The 26,208-nt window shown below is 50.6% G+C and overlaps 3 protein-coding genes across 10 annotated transcripts in view; all 3 read left to right on the forward strand.

Moving 5' to 3' along the window:
* Positions 1-4,685, forward strand: part of LOC144120647 (uncharacterized) — a 48,555-nt gene extending 43,870 nt beyond the window's left edge. For all 6 annotated transcript variants that reach the window (XM_077653265.1, XM_077653264.1, XM_077653266.1 and 3 more), the window contains one exon: positions 1,269-4,685. In XM_077653265.1, coding sequence (XP_077509391.1) covers positions 1,269-1,480 — 212 coding nt within the window. In that variant the 3' untranslated portion in view covers positions 1,481-4,685. The remainder of the gene's footprint in view (positions 1-1,268) is intronic.
* A 528-nt stretch (positions 4,686-5,213) lies between these two features.
* LOC144120651 (D-dopachrome decarboxylase-like) lies at positions 5,214-6,538 on the forward strand. Its single transcript, XM_077653274.1, has 3 exons — positions 5,214-5,435; positions 5,590-5,762; positions 6,365-6,538. The coding sequence occupies exons 1-3, from the start codon at positions 5,328-5,330 to the stop codon at positions 6,408-6,410; spliced, it is 327 nt and encodes a 108-aa protein (XP_077509400.1). The 5' UTR covers positions 5,214-5,327; the 3' UTR covers positions 6,411-6,538.
* Positions 6,539-7,245: 707 nt separating this feature from the next.
* The window catches only part of LOC144120652 (uncharacterized), a 120,204-nt gene continuing 101,241 nt past the window's right edge, over positions 7,246-26,208 (forward strand). Inside the window, exon 1 of one of the 3 annotated variants that reach the window (XM_077653278.1) lies at positions 7,246-7,426. Coding sequence is in view for 1 of the 3 variants with exons in the window: in XM_077653276.1 (XP_077509402.1) it covers positions 7,434-7,436 (3 nt within the window). In the remaining 2 variants the exon portion in view is untranslated. Of the gene's footprint in view, positions 7,437-26,208 lie in introns of all 3 variants that reach the window. The other 2 variants (XM_077653279.1, XM_077653276.1) reach the window with 2 other exon arrangements.

The following is a 26,208-nucleotide window of genomic DNA, read 5'->3' on the forward strand; positions in this document are numbered from 1 at the left end:
GACGTCCATAACGGACTTTTTCTCAAAGAAAAAAATTTGTGTTTTGACAAGCAACTGCTTTTAAATCTGTGGTCCACTTACTACGAACTTCGGGATATAACGAACGGACGCCGCGTGTCGCTTATGTTCGTTATAAGCGGGCTCAACTGTATTTTGATGACGGACAAATTGGATTACAGGAACTAGCTTCTAGACAAACTTGGCTTAGCCTCTGGCATCTGCTGACCACAGGTTCTGTTTGCGGGGATTGAACACCAGTATTTGAAGAGCTTGAAAGAAGCTTGTATGCCATTCCCCACACTTTGCATAGAGCTCTTGGGGCTTTATAATGCGGTGCAGTAGAGTGAGCAGTGAAAGCATGCAGTGCTGTGTCAAATATGTGCATGTGTTTGCATGCACACCCATTACAGTATTCCATTCCTGTTCAAAAGTGCGATTCGCTTTTAACTAGCCTGGCTTTCTGTTCTGAATGCAAGCTAGCTCTGCTGCAAACTATTAAGTGTTTTACAACATGCATCTTAGCATGCAGCTTAGTGGCATGCGATCGATCTCCGAGAGTGCTCAGAGTTCAGCTTCCCGTGCTTGTCACTAGACATTGACACTTGTCTCTCCAAAGACAAGATGTGCCGGTGTGCCCTGGCTGTAGATCTCAAATTGGAGGCTGTTGCTGAGCAGCCATTGTGTAGTGACCGATGTCTCTTCTTGCAGCACTGTCATTTCTTTTCTGGCTGGAGCATAAATTGAGACTGCCAGGCATTTGGGACCAGCATTATTTCTATTGTGTAGCCGTGCATGGTGTCTGCTGCGTCTCTTCACCAGGGGACGGGGTCCTCAACTTTGACTACCAAGTGGTGCATGACTGAATGGCAAGCCATGTCCATCCTTGTTGCAGTGACTGGGTGCATCCAAATAGTCTCGCTGGCGGTGGGCATTAGTGTGGGAAAATGCATTGGTGTCTGGCTCTTTCCTGCTAGTCTCATTTGCAGGGTGTAGAAACAGGCAAGGTGAAATGACTCTTTTTAGTCGGAACTGGAAAGTGTGTACTGCAGACTAGTAGATAAGTGCTTCTCTCATTGCTGTACAGACACCAGTTGCAATGCCAGTGTTCTGGAAACAACCAGCTAAGCTTTTCTCTTTGTGTTGATTGTGTTCTTTCTTGTTTCACAGTTCTGACGAGAGCACAAACTGAAACTGCTCATTTTGCCCCAAGTTGCAGATGGCACTGCTGTGTTTGATTGGCACCGATGCCTTGGCCGTCTTGTCTGCAGATGTCAAGGGCTCCGGCATGATGCCTGGTGGACTGCCCGGTCGCGGGCCTGCCGTGCCAGCAGCACCGGGAGTAGCTCCTGGTAACCTGGCCAAATGGTTTGGCAGCGACGTGCTTTACCAGCCCACTCTGCCCCCCGTGCCGCACCAGAAGGCCCTGCTGGTTGAAGAGGTTGAGCGCCAGCAGCAGCAGGCCACAGCTGTCAAGAACTGAGGGGCAATGCCTTGCCAAGTGTCTGGCTGCACCAGAACTGTGCACGCGCTGTGCATGCGTCGTGGCCTTCTCAGTTTTGAGGACCTTGATGTCTCCCACAGGCTTTGACTAGCAGGATGCTTCCGGTGGGATCGGTTAATGAATTCAAGAGGGAAGTGTTCAGAGTGCCCCGTGGCACGTTATGCCGGATTTGAGGCAGTTGAAGCAGTCAGCTGCACTGTGCGTGCTCCCCGGTGCCGCTGTATGCATGCTGTGGTGAGGATGGAAGCTTCAGGCTCTGATCGTTTCTTTTGGGGTGGTTCTGCCATGCGTGCAGTGCAGTTCGGTGAAGGCAGTGGGTGAGCTGGCAGCATTCTGGCGCATGTTGCATGCGTTCCGCAGCACCATTTGGTTGCGGCAGAGCTAAAGGAGTTTGGGCTGTGGCGCTAAGGTAATCCTGCTCCCCTGTGCTGGATGAGGAGGAGCTTTTCCTTGTAGCTGCTGTATGTGGGACACTTTCCCAACTTTCCTAATTTTTTTGTCCCCACTTTGTTCTGCTTGCTGATGCCATTAGAGGCCACTCTTGCTGCGTAAGAGGACAAGTCAAGGAGCACAAAAAAAAAAAGACACGTGTGGTCTACATTATTTTGGAACCTTTTGCTGTCTGTCACCCTTGTTGTCTGTAACTGAGCTCTGCTTGCCTTTGTGCAAGCATGCCTCCCGTTTCATCGCAGGACCTTAATTTAAATCTGTTCCTTCTGCGTTTGAATTCTTTCCTTGGATCCTCTCCTTCCTGTACAAGCTTTCATTTTTTTCTGCAGCTCAAGTACAAAGTAAAACAAAGAGGCTGCAAGTTTTTTTTTGCTCTTGTATGAATTATTATTCTTCCTCTTGTGTGGTGGGGGGGTTGCCTTGCTCCAAGTGCATTGGCACTGTGTTGCAGGTGCACCAAGCCTCACTTGTCGAGTACAGCGACATGTCCATACAGGAGAGAAGCTTCATTTTAACTGCATGGGGTGGCGCAGTCTGATGTCCTTGTATGTCTCGTGCAGTCTGTAGGCTCGTAGTTTGTGTACCATTCTGTTGTAGTGTGTTTGGAGTTTCGTGCGCCGGTAGTGATAGACATTGCACTACGTCATTCTTGTCTGTCCTTGCATTGTACGCGTTCAAAGTGCAGTGCCCACTCTCCTTCTCTTTTGTCTTGTCTTCGTGTGAGCACAGTGTTTTGCTTGTTTTTCAATGTGTTCAGTTCTTGGTGTATCTTTTGCATTTGTATTTTCTTTCCTGTGAATTAATGTTCAGTCAGTCTCGTTAACTTGTGCATCAGTCTGTGGCTTCGAAAGGGCCAATACGGTTCTGTACATATTTGGAGAAAAAGCTGTTCTCTTTTCCAACTGGTTTTTGTCATGTGTTCTGTCCTTTTTGGTTTGGACCGTCAGGGATGCTGCTCTTACGAGCAGTTAGCTTAGTCTCAAGGACGCAGGCTTGGTTAGTGTGGAGTGGCTGAAACGACAACATTGAATGAAATGTGCATCCTTGGTGTGTCATCTCTGAGCATTGATTAGCGACAATCTTGCCTGCATTTTCCTTGCCTTGAATGTGTGCGACTGATTCGGCTGGAATTTGTAGTTCTGTTCTTGCAAGGTGCACGAAGGGTCGGTTTGGTCTGTTGAGAACTTCTGTGCTAGTTTTGTCCAGTTGCTCGCATGTGTCCTGTTGCCGCCTCTTGCGTCTAGCCGTAATATTTACCACACTGCACATTTGAATGGGAAACTGTGTCAGAACCTGTTGAATGAATTTATATGAATTTCATTTTAGTTTTCCGCAAAGGGCCATGTCGGCTTCAGCTGCAGTCACTATCTTCCACTCTCATGTGAGCGCTGCACAATGTGGTGTTGTTCTTGAACTTTGCTTTGCTCTACAGATGTCAAACGTGCAGCTGGTTCTGCTTTCTTTTTATGTTGGTGACCATAGGATGTTTAGTTCTGTCGTGGTTCTCTTCAGGTCCTTTGTGAGATTGTAATGTATGTTTCGTTTTGCTGCATGGAAAGTCGGGGACAAAAAGCACTTTGAAAAGGCAAAAAAAGTGAAAAAGTCTCAAAATAAATGCATACACGACGTGCACTTGTCAGAGAAAAAAAGTAAGAAAGTCTGTGATAGTCACTTCAGCTTTTTCTTTTTTTTTTTGGTTGTATGCTTCTTGCCATTCTGTTTTTGGTCGTGTTCCCGGATGTTGCTCCACTCGTCGTTCTGTCTTGTGTGTGTGCGTGTGTGTGTGTGCATGTGCACATGTGGAAACCAATGCGGGTCTGTCCAGTAGTACACATTTGTGTTCTCGTAATTCCCTTGAGAAAAGCTTACGGCAGTTTCAGAAGTGTTGCTTTGGGAGTTCAATTTGGTGCTGAGTAGCTTTCGGTAAAGTGGCATACCATACCTGTAAACTGTTTTGTGTGTGTAGTGTGGGCTGTACATAGCAGTGCTTGTGTGCAGGCATCCTGCCCTGTTTTTTTCCTTCTTTCGGGTAATCTCCCAACAGAAAGAAAACTTGTTGTGCATTCAGGCATCTCTGTACATAAAACGTAGGCAAGCGAGATGTACTGTGAAAGTCCCTCCTCCGATTGCGAAGTGTGAAAAAGCTTTGTGTAGCGCTGTTTTGCTGCCTAAATGCACTTGGGGTTTTAGAAAAGAAACCCTGTTGCTTCTTTTGAAGGCCCGTAGTTGTAGTTTGTGACGCTTTGTCGTGTCTGTGGGGGTGAATCTGTACTTGGGTGGGCTGGGGGGATTCGCGCGTTAGTCGGCTGATTAATGTTGGTGCCGAAGTGTGTCAGTGGTGCGTCTTCTGTAAATAGTGTGACTGCGTGTTCTGTGTGGGTGTGACTGACTGTTTGTGCGGGTGAGTAACAGTGGAAAAGAAGTGTTGCGTTGTAACTCGAGAAGAGTTTTAAGAATTATATAACAAAGTGAAGTGGCTCTTTGACCCTCCTATAGCTTTTTTTTTTCTTTGATATATAGAACTCCCAGCACACCTGTTGTAGGTTCCGTGCAAATTTTTGAAGCATACAGCAGTACATTGCCAAATGCTATGGCCTAGATTATGAACAAAAATTTGCGGCGTGACCAAGACTGCAGTAGATGCAGTGGTCCAGCCTTTGATTTGAAATGGTCAAAACTCTTCTGCCCCTCTTTTTTTTTTTTTTCCTGAAATAAATTGTGCCTTTTTATTGAATCCATTGTTGTAGTCATTGTGGACCACATCACACCCGTTGTCATAAGTTGATGGAATGAATGTGCTGGCAAAAAAAAAATTAGGCTGCATTCGAAGAGGGTGATGAAATATTGCATTCTATAAACAGTGTGAACATTGTGGGATTAGTGCTCTCCCAGCACAAAACACTACCGGCATATTTATGTAGGAGCTATGCAAGCAGCCATGGCGTTTCAGTACCTCTACTTGTGCATGGTTACGCGAGTCGGCGCTTCAAGTGCAGGAACAGAAGTGTGCGCTGTTGATTAATTTCAGCTGGCTTTCAGCAGATGCTGGTGAAAACGGCGTAACGGAACCAACGGTGAAACAATTGGAGATACTTTAAAATGCCCTGAGCAATGATAAGTGTTCAATACTTAACTGCGTGGAAAATTCCATGGCTGCCAAAGCGGAATAGAGTTAACGGGTTCGTGTGTTGCGGAAGCCGAACGTGTGACGTGATAGCGAAGCGCGCCGTCGTCTGGCATCAATGGCGGCTTCTAGGAGGCGTTCCGTCGCACATGCTTATCGATGTTCGCGCCGTTAGATAAGATCGTAGTTGTAGCGCGCTGTATACGTGCGTGACTCTGCGTTTCACAGGGCAGCCCGAGTGTTTGCTTCGCAATGCCGCTCTGCACGCTCAAAACGAACTTGATTGCGAGCAAAATTCCGAGCGGGTTCAACGCAAAGTTCGCCCAGTATGTCGCTACCCTCCTCAAAAAGGACATCGAGGTAAGCTAGTCGCGCAAGCCATTAGCTAATCTAAGGCCGTCGCAGTCCACGTTGGATGCTCGAGCGATTTTGTGCTAACAGCTGGTCAGATGATACGCGCGAAGACTGCTTTCTGAACATGTGCGACAATCCGTGTTACCCATTTCCTCTCTAGAAAGTGACCGTCGTCGTGGAACCGGGTCTGGAAATTTCTCGAGCTGGCACGACTGATCCGAACTGTCTGTGCTCCATTCATTCCATCAACGTGTTTTCTCCGGAGAAAAACAAGGAATTCGGCAACAGACTGAGGGAATTCATCTCGGAAAACCTGGCCATGCCACCGAAAAGGTGAATTCGCGCACGTACACGTTCGAAGTTTGGCGAAGGCTACGCAGCGTTCTCCGGCGATGTTTGCGGTACACGTTTCGCCGGCGGAAACCGATGGCTCTGGTTGGTTGCCATCTCGAGTGCTGTGCGCAGGTTTCGCGTGCGAAGCAGGCGAAGTACGAATAGAAGTTCGATCTTGACCACCTCTTTATTAGAGTCATCAAGCAGAAGGATACTCTGCTCACTTTGTTAATTAGACTAAATACCAACGCAGGATCCAAAGCACCAAGCCCAGCGAACGAATTGTGTCCTGCTTGTAGCAACAACACGCAAGAAACTTGCGAAACAGCAACATTACCAACACATTAGCATTCTCCGGCAAGATGTCGCGCTGTCAGGTGGCCTGTCAGGTGACCGCTTGAGCAGCCTGAAGACTGCAAGAACAGGCGTCATCATTCTTGTTTTTTTCACGCTTTTAGATTAGCTTTTGTTGCATTTAAACTAGACACTCTAAACTGAAACTGATTAGAACTATTTGGTGGCATGCTGATATATGACACAGGGGACTTTCAGTTTCGTTTTGTTTTGAAAGGCATTTAGCGTTTCTTTTGCTTTATTTTCAGGATCGTTGTGACTCTGCACGACCTGGACCCCAATGACCTTGTCTGAAAAGCGATGTGACTACCAACGCAGCTATCAGCGTTATCGCCTACACTGCTTGGTCCTGTTTTAGCGTTCATTCGAAATGCGCGCAACATGCTGGGGCTACGTGCAATAAAGAGTTGCAGTTATTGTGACTGTTACGTGCGACATATTTCGCGGCTTGTTCGAAGCTGTTGCATCATATGCGGAAAGGCCTTGTCGAGAATTCAAAACATATTGAATAATGCGGGACTGAAATGTGCTTTCTCCGTCGTGCACGGCTTCAATGAGCGGAACGCACGACTCAAAGCTGTTCAGCCTTGAGCCATGTCCGCATGCCTAAATCGGCAGCTTCGGTGACCGTGACAGTCGTGCACATCGTGATCGTCATACGCGTTGTGCAGTCTGCTGAGAGCACGTTTTAAAGGGAACAAGAAACCATTGTTTCTGAGAGCGATAACGTAGACAGCGCCGACGGCATACGGACATGCGGCGCTTAGCATCATGGTTTGTTCCTTCTTGGGCTGAATGTGAGAGCGTCGAGTGAAGATAAGGAAGCAGAATATTTTTGTTATATCATGAACGGGTATTCTTTATGCTTCATCGTGATAACGCCGGAATCTACCGCCGAGTGAGCATCGAAATTCGCTTGTCAAGATCTCCCCGCAGGCCAGTTTCGGTTAACGCGTCGGTGCTCTTAACCAGAGTGAGTTTATGCTTTTGCTTCTTTACAGTGTGAAATACTTTTTTGTGCGTTTATTGTGTACCATGGGTTAGATTTTCTTGCGTCGTGCTCTTTTCTTTACTTTTTTGGTGTTTCTGTCTACTCGTTTGGCGGTTTCCCAGGCATGGTCCGGCAACTATGTGCTCCACAAAAATTTTGGAAGGTGATGCTGGCGCTGCTGGCGAGTTAGTTCACTGTCGCAGAAAATAGCTCTCCAGTTTGATTTACGCGTTCTTTTTGCCCTGTGCCATTCGAGCCCGTCACCGCCGACTTTGGAGTATGACAGTGGCCCATTCCAGTGGAACAGCAACTTCGTAATGTGAGTGATGGTCCGTGCGTTTCCTCGAAATTGACCCAAGTGGCGTTCGCGCCCTTCATCCCCAGTGCGCGCTCTGCTAATGCCTCGCCCGCTTCTTTAAAATCCCAATGTCAGCGCTGTTTTCAAGGATCAGCAACTGCGGTGTCACCGAAAGATAAAAGCCTTTCGTTTAGCCCGGAGTCCACTGAACTGGATACGTTTCTTGCTACCTTGTCATTTCCGCGGGCCTCGTGAAACTTAACTGTTGCAGATTTGAACCTCGAATCCTCCAGCTGTGCGTAACTGCCGGTGACGTGCTTTCGCTTATCGCGCGTGTGTTGTCACTCGCTACATGGTAGTCATCCTGACACGCCCCGTAAGGCTCAGCAGCGCGGTAGTATTTTAGCCGCCGTGAAAACACCATCGATCCGTCCAGACGCATCGATTCATCCAGACGGAAAACGTCGTCTAGCTGCTGCTGCCGCTGCTGCTGCTCGCATACGCGCTCTTCGGATGATGTGCTCGAGACGCCTCGTTTATTTTCTCGGGCAGCGGTCTCGGCCGTCGGGCACTGCGCGGGATGTGTGGGTATGGTGGCATAGTGTGGGTGCGCTTGTCTCGCTGCTGGCAAGCGTCGGCGAGGTGGTGCCGCGGGGGCCGTGCGCCGAAAACGTTCGCATGACCAGCTCCTTTCGTTGCGCCAACGTGCCAGGTCAAGTGCGTGTCGTGGTCGGCCGAAAGAACTGAGCAAAAGGCTCGCGCTGGAAAAAGCAGTGGAAATATTAATAAAACGTAAACAAATTCGCAAATCAAGTAGTCATTTACACATCTTCACCTCCCCCCCACCCCCTTTATTTTTGCGTTTCATTTCTTCAAAAGCCAAACTCTTCTTCGGTGATAATGCGATAGCGTTGCGTGAACTGCGCAGATTTGCTCGTGTTTCTTTGTCATGTATGTACGCCTCGAGAAGCTCGCGCTCGTCTTTTGACCTTCCTCAACAGATAAGTCTGCGTGGCTTGGGGGAACCAAGGCGTGTAAGCGTTGTTGATCGTACGTGTACTGCCCGTTTAATCGAAGAACGATATGCTCACAACCAACCGTTTAGGCATCATTCTGCCTGCCCAGTGCATACCTTGCTACAGGACAGTAGGATTTGAACAGACTACCCCCACCGTACACTGACTATGAGGAGGGGTGCTTCGTCGTGCGGGCACTCCCCTGTTTACCCCCGGAGGCGTGCACTGGCGGGGAGCACGACATTGACGCCGTGCTGTTGCGCCACGTCTGTTGCGCCATTATTTCTTAATTTTGTGAGTCCTTATGGAAACAGGGAATCAGATCGAAAGTCTTCTATTCCAACGAGTTTGCGGCTTTGACCACATCTATGCACTGAAAACTGATGACAGCTTTCACAGAAAGTGTACTGCACGTCGGTTGACCTATTGGGGTGCATTTGGGCGGATATGTTTCTACCGTGAAGACTACTGCCGGCAGCTGTCATAACACTTTTTGTCATCATTGACATCACCATGTCGACAGACCGGCAGGAAGGCATGTGCGCATCTTCTCATCAGTCTACAGTGGAAGCCAGTCTGGCCACGAAAAAAAGAAGAGTGAATTGCGAGATTGCCTCTTTGCAAGGCGTTCCACTCGGGGATCCAGAGCACGGTTATTGCTCCACGAGTGTGTGCGTGAAAAACATTATTTGCGGAAACAAGTCAAGTCCCTAAAGTATATTTAGCTTGGAGTACAAGGGCGCGCTGTTTGTCCAGGCGGTCCGACCCGAGCCAAGCCGCCCATTTTAGAGGGGGAGGATAAGGGATATGAGAGGCTTGAGTAGCCACTGTGCACTTGAAAACACTGCCTTCGTGGGTGGCGTAATGGTAGGGCCAGTTGGGGCAGGAGGGATCGAAGCGTAGCTAGGTGATCGAGAAAGAGACAGCGTAAATATACAAGCGGGATTAGCCTTGCTTCAGTGCGTGGAATAAATGAAAGGCCTGTCGTTAATTATTTCGCCTAAGTCACTGATTTCAGAGATTGCATCCTTACCACTGACCGATAAGACCAGTGTGCTCTAAAAACTTCAGCAGTGATCGTGACACTAATCGTCGCTCAGTACGGGAGCCCTCAGGGTTCGTGATACGTCTTCCATGGGAGGGAGTGTTGAGCTGGATTTTCCTCAGAAGATGGGCACGAGAAGTGTCGAGCTCAGGAGGAGAGGGAGGAAGGAAGGTATACGTAGAGAGTTTCTTAGTTGTTAGTAGTGGGAAGTTATGTGCCGCGAACTAAGAAGCGTGTAGTGATTCGGATTCAAATCTTGTAGTCCAACCGTCGATCCGGAGCAACTCGCTCCTCCGGAGATCAGCTCGCCTTGGCCCGCGCTGTCCGGAGTGCGTTGATTTGTTTTTCGCAGAACCGCAGCGGATTTTATGCTTCTTTTGCGGTTTCTGAACAGGGTTGCGCATTGCGCATTGTAATCTGCCCTGAGCTCAGTAGCCTGTAAGCCAGTCAAGACCCTAGTTGCATACGATGAGGACAAGCAGTTGGCGTCACCCTTGCGTTTGATCGTTGTAGCGATGATGATAATGAACATTTTGGCTGCCCTTTGGCCCTCTTTGGAAGAAGCGGCTCTAATGAGATAGTTACCCGGAAACTGGGCTCTCTGCTGCTCTCCGCCCGCAAGTGAAACTCGGGCGGTACGCCAAAGAACCCGAGGTGGTCGAAATTGATCCAGAGTCCTTCGTTCTGTCCGGCGGGTCTCGTAGACGGTTTTAGCTTATCGGAGGCGCGCTAGGAGTTGGGTTCCTTCTGCGCATGCGCTGTGGCAGGTGCGCGCCGTCACCTGTCCTCTCGCGGCAGCAGCTCTCGGCCGCTGCTGCATTCGCGGGACCTTGCTCCCGAGGCGGTAGGTACGTCGATGTTTTCTTCCGGAAAAAAACATCGCTCGGGCCTCCTCCTTGCCTCTTTTCCTGCTGCATTGCATGCTTCGCTGAACACGCGTTTCGAACTTCGTTGTACACGCGCGAAGGTGCAAGTTCCCGATTTCTCTCTTTTCCGTCTGCTCTTCCGCAGTGCAAGGCTTTGGTCGTCGTTTGCGTTGCGGAGATGGCCCTTGGCAGAAGTTTGACAGGAATAATAATAATAATAATAATAATAATAATAATAATAATAATAATAATAATAATAATAATAATAATAATAATAATAATAATAATAATAATAATTCGCTTTTGGGGAAAGGAAATGGCGCAGTATCTGTCTCACATATCGGCGGACACCTGAACCGCGCCGTAAGGGAAGGGATAAAGGAGGGAGTGAAAAGAAGAAAGGAAGAAAGAGGTGCCGTAGTGGAGGGATCCGAAATAATTTCGACCACCTGGGGATCTTTAACGTGCACTGACATCGCACAGCACACGGGCGCATTAGCGTTCTGCCTCCATCGAAACGCTGCCCCCGCGGTCGGGTTCGAACCCGGGAACTCCGGATCAGTAGCCGAGCTCCCTAACCACTGAGCCACCGCGGCGGGTAAAACAGTCTGGCGATTTCGCGCACATATTGAGGCTGCCTCATGTGCTGTTGCAGCTAAGTAGGCCGGGCGATTGTTTTGCTACCACTTCGTCACCCTGCAGTGGTCCGGTCGTTTCAGCGAACACATTCAGTAGTTCCTAAAAATGGGAAATTTTGAAATTGAAAGAAAATATTCCCAGCAGCAGACTGTCAGCCGCGGCGGGCCGTCATCGGTTAGCAGAAAAGTCATTTCAATTAGACAATCAACTGAAATTCGCTAATTAGCTTTTCAATGAACCCGGTATGGTGGTTAGTGTTAGTGTCAAGTTCGAAGGCGTAGACAGGACAATGCCATACCATTTCCGGAAACGAAAGAAATGTCGTTCTCTAAAACATCCTATATATACTTTTGTCCGACAAGTCCAGACGTCAGCGCCCATTGCTGACGTTGCGCGGCCGGTTGAAATTTAAGCGAACTGGAGCGCGTCGTATCGTTGTATTCAGGAGAACAACGGTATTCAGGAGAAAAACTTCATCCCCGAGCGGGATTCGAACCACTGCAGACGAAAATAAAGGCACTGTAGACGTCATCAGCGGACATAGCATTGCACTGAGCTTCCTGTGCGTCATATATGCGCCCAGCTTCGTTTCTGTGCGGGAAAAAAGCGCCCGATCTCCTCGAACTACAGAGCTTTGGGGAAGTTTTTCTTCGCTTCAAAAGGCGATGCAACATCGTTTTGTGCCATGGCTTCGAACTTCCGATTAGCGCTAGCCACTAGACTCTTTTAATTTAGAAGATAATTAGTAAACTTGATTAATAGTCTGCCTAAATAGGATGCCTTTTGTATTGACCGAGGTCCGCCGCCGCTGAAAGTTTGTTCATGCGGTTTTCTTTTTATTTGAATTGCCTATTCCTGGGAATTTCGCAGGAATGGGACATCTCTGACTAAATAGCGTCCTGGTATGCCTTCGCGGAAAGTGTCTGCTTTCACTTGGCTCTCGCTTGCTCGCTTGCTCGTCAATAAGCTTGGCGCCCTGGAAAATGTGGCCTCTGTGGCAGGGGCGGATTTATGAGGGAGCCGCCTCCCCCGAAGCGAGAAATTTTACATACGGGAACCATGCTGAACCCCATTTTTCAGAGAGAGAGAGAAAAAAAAAAAGTCAGGACATAGGGTTCGAATGCAACCTCCCCCCGCCAAGTGACACTCTTAAGAGTGTTACTATACCCATAAATCCGTCTTTACTCTATGGTATAACGTGACCGATGTGCGCTTGGTCCATGTCGCCGTTACTTTTCGAGCCGAAATAGCAGGGGGGAAAGTGTGGGGTTTCTGTCGTCTCAGATGGCAGTTTGCCTCCGTGCGTTACTGCTGAAAGAAGATGGTTGGAACCCGATATCCGACTTGCCTCCACTATATAGCTCTGTCGGGGGATATCGAGAAATCATTCTGCGCAGTGCCGATGACTTGCTGCGAAAAATTGTAATTTCGTTATTCCGGCTATTCATTGGTCCCAGCTATAAACTGTACAGCTTCGCTGTTGTCGGGATCTGCCTTTCGGTGCAGTAGATGTTAAGGGGGGGATCCACCCCTTAACGTCTTATTGTCCATAGACTGTCTGTGGACTTCTTGTCGACTCTGTTGCCTTCCTGTATGTATTTCCTTCTGTCTGTTCATAATCTACGGACGGTCTATAGATAAAAGTCTACTAAAAGTGTATGGTCTTATATAGACTGTCTATACGGTTAGTATTGCCCATAGTCTGTAGGACTTGTCTATAGAAACTGTGTAGACTTTATAGACACAAGTCTGTGGACAGTCTGCGGAATGTCTAAATTTCTGTAAGGTAATAGAATCTCAATGATGTGAATCGTTCTCAATATGCCAGTAGATGTTCTCGCCTTCTCCTACCGCTCGAACAGAATCAACGGGGAACCATCCGCTCATTGCCCTGCGCTGAAACAGCTGTTTGCCGACCGGTGTGTCGTTGGGCTCTCGAACAGCGCGGGTCTCTCTCTGCCATTTGTAGACCCGATGACAAGCGTTTGCACCTTTTGCTCACTCGTGACGTTCGGGACCGTGGAAGGTAACGCATAGGACAATCAGAGCGCCGAGACGAGGAGGAGGTCGAACGCGTCACGACACTACGACGGGAGGGGGGGGGCACCTGTTCGTTCCCGTTAGCCGCGGATCGGATCGGGTGCACGAACCGTCGCGGCGGCGATCGCGCTCTGACGTCATGCTGTGACGTTGGTTCGTCGGCGCTCCCTGGGCGTACACGACCCGCATGTGCACCAGGCATGGTAGTAATTGAATCACTCTGATTTAATTAATTTCCCGTAATTCGTCATCTAATGAATTAATTTCCTGGTGTACAGTAATTTAGTTAGTAATTTAGTAATGTAATGAATTACTTTAGGGCTCTAATTTCGCAGCAAAATTAATTCCTTTCGAGATTACTTTCATTAAAATGCACCTCTGCTCTTTGTATCGGCGTTAAAATGCACTACTTGTCTTTGTATCGGCATGACTGTACTGTGCGCGCTGGACCGTCTCAGTCCGTTGTAGTCGCTGCCGGAATTATGCAATGGAGTTAAGTAGGCGGGCCGACGAGCAGAGGGCCACCAACATCTCAAACTCGGGCACCGTTGACATATGGTTCCCTTCAGCTTTTGCGTAAGGGGTTGGTCGCGTTGCCCTGGTGCCGGGCGTCCGGAAGTTTAAAAAAAAAAATACTGGAAATGAGGTACAGCGGGAAAGGCGGTTACTCGACAGCGAGGAAACAGGACCTTGGAAGGTGGCGTTGTTGCCGAAAAGCGGAGCCTAGAGTCACTAAATAGACTTAGAGTACCGGCACTCTTTTCTCCTATTGTTCTGTACCGCCGCCACGATCATTGGTCAGTTTGCATCACGTGATATTTGTTTACACTGCGACGGTTCATGGGGGCTGCCATTTTGTGGCTTATGCATTTTCAGTCGGGCAACTGTGGTAGTCCTAGTGCTGCGACGCTGCGAGTGCTGCCGGTGACCGACTCAGTGACCAGGGATTCCGCGCCTCGCAGCATTTCAGCTCCGCACGACGAAAGCATAAACTGAAGGCAACAGCTGTACCGTTTGCACCTGAGCGGCTCCGTGCCGTACGGCTACGATCCCCGCCGCAGCGCAGGGTGGCTAACAGCGTTGTTTACAAAATGGCCGGGCCAAAGTTAGCGGCGAGGTCGCCGAAGCGGCAATCTGGCAACAATGATAAACAACAAAATGGCCGCCCCTGCTTACCGCCGTGCTGCAGTGACGGTACTCTAAGTCTTTATTTAGTGACTCTAGCGGAGCCGACACGGGGGCATCTCGGGTTCGGGCAGGGGCGTGGTCGATCGTACCAGTTCGCTTGGTGCGACGAAAAACAGGTAGCGCGCTGCCACATCTGTGTGCACAGACCCAGATGCGTGTTAGCATGCTTTCTGTTGATTTCTTTTTGTAGCTTCGAGCTGTAACCATGAGCAGAAATGCTAAACGGCTTCGCGGAACGGAAACAGGCGGAAGTGCGCATGGTGCGGACATTGCTGCCGAGGTTTTCCCCGCGGTTTCTGGACCCAAACGTGGCAGCCGCTGTGACGTCGATGCAAATTGTGGAGGATTGTAATTTGGCGGGAAGAGCAAACAATATGCCGTCGCGTCTGGAGAGGGGTAGTTTCTTTCATTTTTATGCGTTGCATATTGCAATCACTGAGTTCAGCCCTTGGGCGCGGCCGGGCAGCCACCATAGACCTTTAGCGCAACCACGTGACGTGACGTCACGACAGCCGGAGGAAAAGCTGGGCCCCAACTGGCGCGGTCGCGCGCGGCCGCAGCCACCACCTGACTCCCGCTCCTCCCGCTAGGGTCGCTGTGCTATGATTGACGTCACGGCATATGTATGAAAGAGCTGCGCTCCTTCGCCGGTACAGTCTTATACCCCTGTCACACGGGCATATCGAGGGCCCTCGAACTGATAGTCGATCGACTCAAAGGCGATCGAGCGCTGCTACACGGGCAGTTTCAATGGCGATCGAGTCAATAGCCTATCGAGTCAACGGAGCAGCACGGAACTCCATCGAGATATGCAACGCATTCTTGGCTTAACCAAGCTAAGCCTGGCCATTTTTTTTTCTTGTGCACGAAAACGAAAAAAGTAATTTCAAAGTGATTGCATTACTTTTCGTTAGTAATTGTGATGTGATGTCGTTACATTTTGGAAGTAGTAATTGGCAGTGTAATTTAATTGCATTCGCGCGATTTTTAGGAAAGTAATTAGTGTGGCAGTTTAATTACTTTCGAAAAGTGATTTTGCCATGTATGGCGTGCACGTCTTTTACAGCGACAACTGTGCGGGAGTTTCTTCTGTCCCGGTGAACGGCGTCGTATGTCGTAATCGATAACTAGGGTTGCTGCTACTGCCGCTCCAGGTTAGGCCTGGCGGCGGTTGCTTTAAGAGGAAGGAGGGATAGTAGTGATGTGGATGGAGGCGGGGGGGGGGGGGGGGGGATCGTGACAGGTGTCGATATCAGCTTGTCGGGAGGTTATTTTTGTTCGTTCCCTTTCACCTAAGTCATGATTTTCTTTTTAGCGTAGCGCAATGGCGTTGTTTAATAATCGCCTCGGAAATGCCCGCTTTTTAGGCTGCATGTTCTAACCGTGATGAAAAGACTCGATACTTCGAGTACTTTTTCGTTATCTTTCTTTTTAACTTTGTCTGGCGTCCAGCGCACGGCAGCTTCATTACTGCAACGCGCAACCGACCGCGCGTGAGCGAGCGATTTGTGATGCTTTTTGCACACTCTGAGAGTGGGTCCCGTCGCGCACAGCGCCTACCATAAACTTACTATCGCGCAAAAGTTGTGCCCTATTGTACCCGTCTGTCCTTGGTGCCGTGGAACTCTCTATCAGGTGACGAATGCAAGGTCACACACGTCGCTTGGCGGCAAAGAACTGATGGTTTGGTTTATAGGGTTTTAACGTCCCAAAGCAACTCAGGTTATGAGAGACGCCGTAGTGAAGGGCTCCGGAAATTGCGACTACCTGGGGTTCTTTAACGTGCACTGACATCGCACAGTACACGGGCCTCTAGAATTTCGCCTCCATCGAAATTCGGCCGCCGCGGCCGGGATCGAACCAGCGTCTTTCGGGCCGGCAGCCGAGCGCCATAACCACTCAGCCACCGCGGCGGCCAGCAAAGAACTGAGGATGTAGTGGCGCTTGCGGTACCATCGGTTCTCTTAATGGGTCTGCGGTCGTGCTGCATCGACGTCCACCGTCACGAGCATTATCTGCCAGCAATCGTTACGGGCTTTTAAATGGCCGCTATGTGCGTACTGTCCACATTGACGTCCCTTACGCTATTGTATAAAGCCTGAAACATGAAAAAATGAAGCGCGCGCGGCTGTTTCCGCCGTCATTCAGCCACTACAGCGTGCGGTGGTGAATGTACTAAATTGTTTATTATTTTCCTTCTTCTCTGGCCGATTAGTGGGTGACGTCACAGTACTGTTTCTCGTGACGTCACTGTGCTCGGACCAGTCAACATGGCGCGTTGCAGTGACGTCATGCGTGACGCTAGTAATGCCGGCCAATCAGCGTGGCGAATAATTGTTACGCCAGCGACGCTGCAGAGCCGTGAAACGTGCCCTTAACAGCTGTCGCTGTAAGGCGCTTGAACGCGTGAATCAGGGCTGTCTGCGTAGCGACGCATAAGCGTGGAAGTGCGCGTTGTTGTGGCGCCTGCCTTGTGGCTTGCAAAGTTAATGATCGTGTGCCGTTAGCGAAGCCTATCGATGCCTTTGACGGTGTTGTTATTCGCACGAAGGGGAGAGGGCCAAGTGACGGCGTCGGAACGATGTTTTATTGTGTCGCTTCGTACGCGTCGCGGGCTTCCAGTTCAGCATCGAGAACAACAGGCTCGTATACTGGTGTGGAAACGGCACTTTTCTGCGCCGTTGCAGAATCATGGCGGGCGGAGCCAGGGACCGCAGCGCACGCAGTCGACCGCAGTTCCTTCATGTATCTTTCGTTTAGGGCGCAACATGACTCCGCGCCGGTGCTTGGCAGCTGCTTCGCATGGAAGGCGACGTTCCAAGTACTTTTTTTTATGTTCCCCTCGTTTCGCAGAATTACGGGTGCTTTTGTAATGGTAGCATCCTGAACTTGTCTATCAGCCGCCGCGGTGGCTGAGTGGTTACGGCGCTCGGCTGCCAGCCCGAAAGACGCGGGTTCGATACCGGCCGCGGCGGTCGAATTTCGATGGAGGCGAAATTCTAGGGGCCAGTGTACTGTGCGATGTCAGTGCACGTTAAAGAACCCCAGGTGGTCGAAATTTCCGGAGCCCTTCACTACGGCGTCTCTCATAGCCTGAGTCGCTTTGGGACGTTAAACCCCCATAAACCAACCAAACCTTGTCTATCAGCCGCATCTGGAAATACTTGGAAACACGGCAGCTCCCCCATTTTTTACCATTTTTTTTGTTCATTTCGGCACGGAAAGGCGCGTTGACTCGCACTCTGGGTAGACACCTGCACTGCTTGATCCGTGGCGTGCGGGAAGAGATTAAGGAGGGGTTGGAAAGCGGTACAAGGGTTGCCGTAATGAAGGGCTCCGGAGTAATTTCGATCTCCTGAGGTTCTTTAACCTGCACTTACAGCGCTCACCTTATGGGCGTCCTTTGGGTTTCGCCTACTCCCAAGCAAAAGTAAGCCGAAGTAAAAATGAAAAGTAAAGACAGGGTGTAACGTATTTTGTCACGTGTCCAAGCTCCGCCCAGGCAACGGGGCACGCCTTAGAACGGGCGGCTCCGTGGATTAGTCTCGGCCGCCTGGATTTTTTTTTCTTTTCACGTGCATGCTCCCAAAGGCGCCTTTCCCATACCTCTCCAATTAAACCTGTCCAATTCCACCTGAGGCCAACCTGTCCCCGCAAACTTCTTATTCTCATCCGTCCACCGAACTGTCTGCCGCCCACTGCTCAGAAGAGAACAGTAGTTTGCAAGAGGTACTGAGAGAATGGGAGTTGTCAGGGGCGATAGATCGACTTAAGCAGGTATAGTAACCGCTCACCCGGACCACGAGAGTGAAATAACCAGGAGAACAAGAATGGGATGGAGTGCATTTACCAAGTACTCTCTCAGATCATGAGTGGCAGTTTACCAATATCTCTCAAGAGAAAACTTTATAACCGCTATATCTGACCAGTACACTCACCTGCGGGGCAGAAACGTGGAGGCCGTCGAAAAGGGTTCGACTTACAATTGAGGACAATCGGCTTCAATTGCAGCCTCGTTAAAACAGCCTGATGAAAGTTATTTCCCGATAACTGCTGCTGCTTGAATCGTTCCCCCCCGAAGGAACCAGAACTGAAAAGGTCTGCAATCGTAAAAACTCCGTTTAGCAGTATATAGCTTGAGAAGCAGGTTTATAAACTCCGCCCCCCCCCCCCCCCCCCCTTCCCCTTGCGACAATTTGCACGAGAGTTCGCGAGCTCGAGTCCCGACTGAAAGTCCGCACCATTCATTAATTAGATCGAAGCTAAAAGCACGAACGCACGAACGTCAGGCTGCTGCCGCTGATGATGGTATTCATTTTTAGACCCACCGTTCTGCTTTGCCTAGATCATATTTGGTCATGCTTTTCATTTCGTCCCCTGATTTACTTAGCAAGACAACATCAACAGTAAATCGCAGAATGCTGAGGTGTTCTCCATGAACTTTTGTCCCTAACAGTTTCCAATCCATGTGTCCGAATACCTACTGTAAACAAGCGGTGATTAACATTGGAGAGGTCATGTCTGCCTGCCTTACACCTTTCCTTATTGGGCTTGTATTGCTTGGGCAGTGGTGGCTGCGCAACTGCTATAGATATGTTCCAGTGTTTTTACGTATGGCTCTTTCACATTCGGTTGGGAAACATGGTGGTGTTCAGTGAAGCGGAGGCCGCTCGCCTTACAACCATTTCGCCGCTTCCCCGCGTGTCGCGTTCGCGGCACGTTAATGGCGCACAAAGCTTTTTGTTACTCTCAAGATGCCCGCTGCACAAAATTGGAGCGGTGAAATTAACGCCGCAGATTTTCGGTCGGTCGGTCGCTCTGTTGGGCGGGCGGTCTTGTTCAAACGATGGCTCGCTGCCAATGTGGGAGAAGGGAAGGGTAGGTGGTGGTTATAGCCTATAACTAGGCGTCGGACTTCTCCGTTTCTATTTTTAGAAAATTCGGCGGACTTTTTTCGGTTTTTTATTTCCGAACGCAGGTTCCGTATTTTTTTTTTCGGCGAATCTTATGTTCGACGAATGAAATACTGCCTTTTTTCGGCGTGGTCAAATGCGTGCGCGTGTTCAAAAGTGACTTAAAGTATTTTGGTGTTTTTGATTAACGTGCAAATGGCAGTACTTGAAGCTGTGCCTGTGGAAGGAATTGCTTTCGTCATTAAAAGAGAAACTCAGGTTAAATGAAATAGCCGGCAGGCAGGAACGGAAGGGGAAGTTCACTTCTAAGAACTATAGGTTGACGCACTGGGTTGAACGCGAGGGAGGGGCATCACATGGTCTGCGTATTGATGGCAGCAGAGCCAATGTTACTAGTTAGTGACGCTGATCAGAGCCGTACATTCCTTTATACGGCTCTGGATGGCAGCGTTGTAACTGCTGCAAGGGAAGGGGTAAAGGAGGGAGTGAAAGGAGAAAGAGGTGCCGTAGTGGAGGGCTCCGGAATAATTTCGACCACCTGGGGATCTTTAACGTGCGCTGACATCGCACAGCGCACGTTAAAGATCCCCAGGTGGTCGAAATTATTCCGGAGCCCTCCACTACGGCACCTCTCTCCTTTCACTCCCTCCTTTATCCCTTCCCTTACGGCGCAGTTCAGGTGTCCAACGATATATGAGACAGATACTGCGCCATTTCCTTTGCCCAAAAACCAATTATTATTATTATTATTATTATTATTATTATTATTATTATTATTATTATTATTATTATTATTATTATTATTATTATTATTATTATTATTATTATTATAGTCGTCGCGGTAGCCAGAACTACTTTTTCGCGATGCCCATGCGCGTTTCGTGTCAGTGTCCTACATGCAGTTGATTAACCTACATAACCGACTAACTGCTTTAAGCAGACGATGATAATGAAGAAACAATGCTTAGCTGCCTTTGTGCCCTGCCCTCCGTACTTAGTTAATTTTAAACTTCGACTCAGTGTAACTCGCATTCAACAGCCAGCTAGCCATGCCTTGCATACCAAGAATACTGGCCTTCGGTTAAAACCGAGTTTCTAAAATAGAATTTGGCGTACTTTTATCGTTTTTTTTTTCTTGGTTTAAATCCAACCCCTACCTATAACAGGCCCATGATGCCGATCAACCTCCTGCTCCCCTTAGCTCTAACATAGGCCGCGTGGTGGCTCGCGCCAACTCTAGCCAAATCTGGCTGGCGTCATTTGCTTCTCTTTAGCTCTATCTTATACCGCGCGCTTGCTCTAGAGGCTCCAGCTATGTCGTCGGCTTATAATGCAGCTCTCCTCTGGGAGAGGGGAGTTCTCCGTAAAACGGCTCTCGCCGCAAAGTTAAATTTGCGTGATTTACAATTTACCGTCTGATTTTTCGCCCGAAATGGCGCTACAAACGGACGCCTTATTCTAAACCTCTGGCGAGTATACACACCGCTCAAGGCCGCCATTCGCAGCGCGAATACGGGTCCCTATAAGCTTGATTCTCCTTTTAGGGGGTTCCAGAATGCAGTCATGGGGATAGAGGAATAGTGGGGGGCCAGTAAGCACGTGCAGGACAATAACCCGAGGGGCGTTATTCTGCGCATGCGTACTGGTGCCCCACTATAGCCCAAACCTCCTGACCCTAACTGATAGGGTCCCCTTGTTCTGAAACTCCCTGTCGTTAAGGGTCCCATGCCGCAGAAAAGCCGATGTCATCGGTGTCGTTGGCCGTGAGCGAAAAATCCCGATGAAAGCAAAGAATTGATAAAATTGAGCTGAAAAGAAAATGGGGCTAGGGTGGGAACCGAACCCATGGGACCTTCGGATTGCGAGATGGGCACCCATAGGCCACGAATGCTGGCTGGTTAAGGCTGACCGAAAGTGGACCTAGTGAATGCATTGCGGTCTTTGACTTGATGAAGTGTCTCAGTGACATGTATTGGTGCGTAAATGAGTAATTATAAGTATGCAAATTAGGAATTGGGTAATTGAGTAGGTGATATGCGAACGGGACCCGATAGCGCTGTCGCGCTCTGCCCTTAAAGGCGAAGCTTAAGCGTCTCCCAATTTTTCCTGGATCTGTCTTGCTTCGCAGCGGCCTCTGCCCGCTGTGATCGTGGCCCATCAAAGTAAGAAGTGAAGGAAGAATCGCTGTATCCGCGCAATGTGTGTTTGCGTGTGATGATATAGGCGAGCATGCACCCCTGGATTGCCAAGCGCCCCCATGGCTGCGCCTTCACATCCAGGTATAGTGCATGCGAGGCTATATTCATGCTCGAAGGATCGCGCGTTCTTATAGCCGCTACTGTTTCCCTTTGCGCGTCCCCGCTGCCAGCCCGCGTGGAACGGCCGTTCCCCGAGGCGGGCTACCCGTCTTTCGCCGCCCTCGGCCCTGCATGGGAGTGTCTCGCCACTGGCCCGACCAGGGTGCCTCGATGACCGCGCGTACGGCGTGCGGCTCGTCCACTCCGTGTACGCCGCTGGTCTGCAAGGCGTGTGCAATCTTCGCCGACGCTGCTTGTAGAGGAAACTCATTTCTGGTAGGGTCGGTCTCCTGCCCTCCTCTCTGGCGCGTTGTTTAAACGAGGTGCGCCTCTGTCGAGGCCGCTTCGTCTTATTTATTTTTTTCTTTTTGATTGGCTTCGGTAGCCGTATGGATGATGCACGGTAGGCCACTTTAATCGATTTCAGTCTGTTGGTGGAGCATTTTGTCTTTCCTTAACGAAGAACGCTCGCAGTCAAACTTTAGAACGTCGGGTTTCGGTGAATTGCGTCCATGGCAAGCGCTGTGATCGTTAACGACCTTTTTCCTGGTGATTTGTTTGTGTGTCTGCTGTGCTCATGGATATATTGGGTCTGTCCGAAACACCAACCAAGCCAGCTGCGACTGGGTGTTCTCGTGGTCGCATCGGTTTTTTTTTTTTCATTTTTAGTCGCTTGGAATGTGGCCTGTTGCTTCTTTCTGTTTGTCCATTTCTGGTGGAAAAGCGGCCTTTAGAGTGTTACAGCTTCAAATTACGCGCCTTTTTATAATGTCGCGTGTTGTTGCGCCTGCTCCGAGTCAGAGTGAACGCAACAGGAACGTTCTGTTGCACAACTAATGCGTGCCTAGTGTTTTAATGCGAAGTTGTCACACCACAGCCCCGTCAGTGTCCGGTGTCGCGAAATTCGTTGGTTGGTCGAGAGAGGTCACGTGGCTTTGTTTGGTTTATTGGGGTTTAACGTCCCAAAGCGACTCAGGCTATGAGGGACGCCGTAGTGAAGGGCTTCGGAAATTTTGTCCACCTGGGGTTCTTTAACGTGCACTGACATCGCACAGTACACGGGCCTCTAGAATTTCGCCTGCATAGAAATTCCGCCACCGCGGCCGGGATCGAACCCGCGTCTTTTGGGTCAGCAGCCGAGCGCCGTAACTACTGAGCCACCGCGGCGGGTACGTGGCTTTGTGACGGCATCACAACCTACCCACCGTAGCATGCAGTGACAACGAGTGGTCGAGAGAAGTCACGCGGCCTTGTGGCGTCATCACAACCTGCCCACCGGGTTGTGATCAACCTAGTTTCTAGACAGCAACCTATATAGAGAATCGAAATCAAGAACAAGCAGAATGGTGTGGTGTATGCAAAAGTCGACGCCGTCACACTTCGCAGATACTTGCTATTGCAGCTAGCAGTCCGAATATGGCGGTTGATGGAACGACATTTGCAAAGAAACTGTCGCAAGCACACACAGAAGTCGGGACAGAAACTGACACATTTGTGAAATCTAGTGCTATCGCATTCCACTCTTAAAGTGACCGAAGCGTCACCATAGTTTCTGTTTTCTGGAGTGAAACACACACAGGTCCTTTAGAAGGGTCCTCACACTTGACGCTTTATAGCCATTGCATGGCGCTTTTTAGATACGGTGCCTCGGTTGCTGGTGGCAAAGGTGCTGTGCATGGAGTGTACGTGCAGGCCTGCACCGCATGTCAACGCGAGCGCTTTCTTGGAACATCTTGTCCCGAGAGCACCGCAGCCGCCCGAGGCCACTTCTATTGGCCAACCGTAGCGGTGGCCTGGTGGTTGAGCATCCGCCTCGTATGCGGGAGGTGCGGGGTTTGATCCCCAGTGCCGCCGGAATTCCTCTAGCGTGGTGCTCGGCTTCTGTGGGGTGATATTTGTTTGGGAAAAGGGGTCTTTGACCCGGCGTTGTGTAGACGGAAAACAACACCTTAAGCCATTAAAAATCATCAGCATCATCTGGTTGGCGCTGGAGACGAGCTTCCGCTTCCGCAGCGCGCTGTTCTTCCGGGGCGAACACCGTCCGCCTTCCATGCTCACGGCCAGTGTGCAGCAAGCTTTCTAGTATAGGAAGAGCACAACGGCTCTACCGCTTTCAAGAAGCTCAGTGCTAAAACGAGGAATAGGGTTCATCGAGGATGGCGATTTCATGCATCGTCCACTCACCGCGGTGGCCCAGTGCATGGCCACTCCGAGCACGAGCTCGCCGGCTCAGTCCAAGCGAAATGCGAAAGCGTTTGCTCGAGTGCTTACTTTTCGCTTCATGCGAAACAACCCATGGTGGTTGCAATACATCCACACAAGTATAATGGCGCACCTCAGAACCCTCATTGTGTTTGCCTTGGCGTATATAATTCCATTCACCGTCAACCGTAAGCTGTGTATACATCGGCCAGTCTGCTGATTCCGTAAGCTCTCGTTTTACGCATATTGGCCACGTCTTCTCTGCGTTTCATGTGCGTTCAGACGCAAAGGGGTTGGCTCTGATAGGTCGCCCATTTGGCATTATGAAAGTATACCTTTGCCCTTGGTTGGTTGATGTGTGGAGTTCTGACACGGGCTATGAGGGACGCCGTACTGGAGGGCTGGAGATAATTTCCACCACTCGAGGTTCTTTAACGTGCACTGACATCGCGATGTACATGGTCGACACGAAGCGACATTGCCATGCACATCTGGGCCACGTGACCACAGGCGGCGCATATTCGGTAACGCCCTCTCCTCGGCTGACATATGTTGCCCATGCCATAGCGAGGCCATGCCTGTGGGTCCAGCTGGACGCCGTCGTCTTCGAGCAGGAATTGAACGCGGGGGTTTTCGGCTGGGACAGCTAGACTATACGCCGCCTTTTTGCTCCGGAGAAAGTATCTGGTAAAGTCGTCGCTATGTTCTCGCATCATCAGGTAATGTCTTGTGCCGATACTTGTTGGATCGGCCAGGTCGTCCGCGTCGTGATATGTATAGTGCAGCCGTCCGCTGTGCCCGCGGGCTTCCGGTCGAACCCGCTGGGACGGCGGGGGGAGTGCGCGTGGCGTCCCTCGCCAGGCTGCCGTCGCATTGATCTAGCAGACCGTGACGAGAGGTCGTCGGAAGTCCTGGAGAGAGCTGGCGACGGGATTTCGGGCTGCCCGTGACACGTGTCCTCCGGGAAAGGATCTGCTAACCTTGGAAGCGGTGCCCCGACGTCTGCCGCCTTTACGTTGCCCTCGACGCAACTAAGGAAGCATCGTATACCGCGTGCTGTAGCAAGGGTGGCGTGTGCACGGGGAACAAAAAAAAAAGTAGTAGTGATACTAGAACGAGCGTGGCGCGTTCTCGTCCCGACCACTATGCCGGGGCAACACTTCGGGAGCGTGGTTTACTGCGCGTGAAATGTTTGCCGCGCGAAGGAAGAAAGCGCGGTAACGAGCGGATGTGCGGTCCGTCGAGGCGGCAGCCTTCTTATCGCTGCAGGGTGGATGCTTTCTGGTTTACACTGCAAGCGGTCTCGCTGGCTGCGTTGCGGAGGCATTGACGTGTGCTCCCATCTACCGGAGCTTGTCGCGCCTGCGTCCTTCCATGCGCGTTTGGTCTTCCATTACAGTACGTCCCTATGGCGGCGATCCGTACAAGCGTGACCGCGCGGCGGTTCGATACGGTTCGCCCATTTCTGCGCGAGCGCAGGCCGTTGGAGGTCCAGTCGGCGGCAGTCCCGTGTCTTGTCGCCTTAAGCAGCTCTCTCCGGGACGACGGATGCGTAGACTGCTTCTCTGCTGCGCGCATGTTGTATAGCGGTGAACGCGACGAGTCGACATGACGTCGGCGACCGGAGCCTGCTCGTTTCTCGCCGCACTGCCCTCGCGCCGAGTTTCATTCTCCTCTCCACCCCCCGGCGCGACGGCTTCCGTCCGACACTGAACTTGGAGACGACGAGGCGGGGTGTCTTTGATAGGGAGGGGGGTGCAGGAACGGGGGGCTGCTGTTACGTGCATGCATATGCGAGGCGCCGAGATGATGCACGCCGAGGGGGAAGAAGCAAAGAACCAAGCGTGTGTATATAGGTACACAACACACAGAGGAGAAGGGGAAAAAAAAAAGGCGCATTGCCAGGCCAGGAATCACGATGCGGGAGCAGCGGCTGCCGAATCATCCTCCCGAGCCGTCACGGCGCCGCCGCTCTTGACGCCTTCTCACTCTTCGTTCGTTTCTAGAATCTTTTTTTTTTTTAGCCGTCCTGTCTCCGTTGTTGGTTTGTTGGGCGACATTTTTTGTCTTCTTTCTTTTCCCCCCAACTCCGCTGATGTCATTCGTGTTCTCCGTGGAAGCGGCGTGCGAAACCAGAAAAAAAAAAAACAAAGAAAAAGATTCGAGGTGACGTGAGGTGGAGGGGTGTCGTTCCTTCTCGGGCGCCCACGTTGGGCGCTGGAGCAGTGGGAGGAGGGTGCACTGCACATGCGCCCCCCGCCAGGAAGAAGCAGGGGGTCCTCCATGGCTGGCAGCAGCAGCAAGAGCAGCGCAGCATCCTCTGGGCGCACCAGTCATCGCACACACTGAGTTGCGCGGGTCAGCGGCTGCAACGGCCCGGCAGTCGTTAGGGGCCGTCGTTAGCGCGAGCGGCAGTTGCATTGTAGCCGGCCGAAAAGCAGATCGCCTCCACCCCCTCCCCGCGCCCTCCTCGCTCGCTCCGTCCCTTTGCCCTGGAAACGGACCGCTTCACCCGCGGCCGGCTGCACAAACGAGGGCCACACGCTGGTCTTCTTCCCCGTTGTGTGCCGTGGCGTCCGTCTGCGGCGCGGAGGAGA

This window comes from Amblyomma americanum, chromosome 2 (assembly GCF_052857255.1).
Source record: "Amblyomma americanum isolate KBUSLIRL-KWMA chromosome 2, ASM5285725v1, whole genome shotgun sequence".
NCBI lineage: Eukaryota > Metazoa > Arthropoda > Arachnida > Ixodida > Ixodidae > Amblyomma > Amblyomma americanum.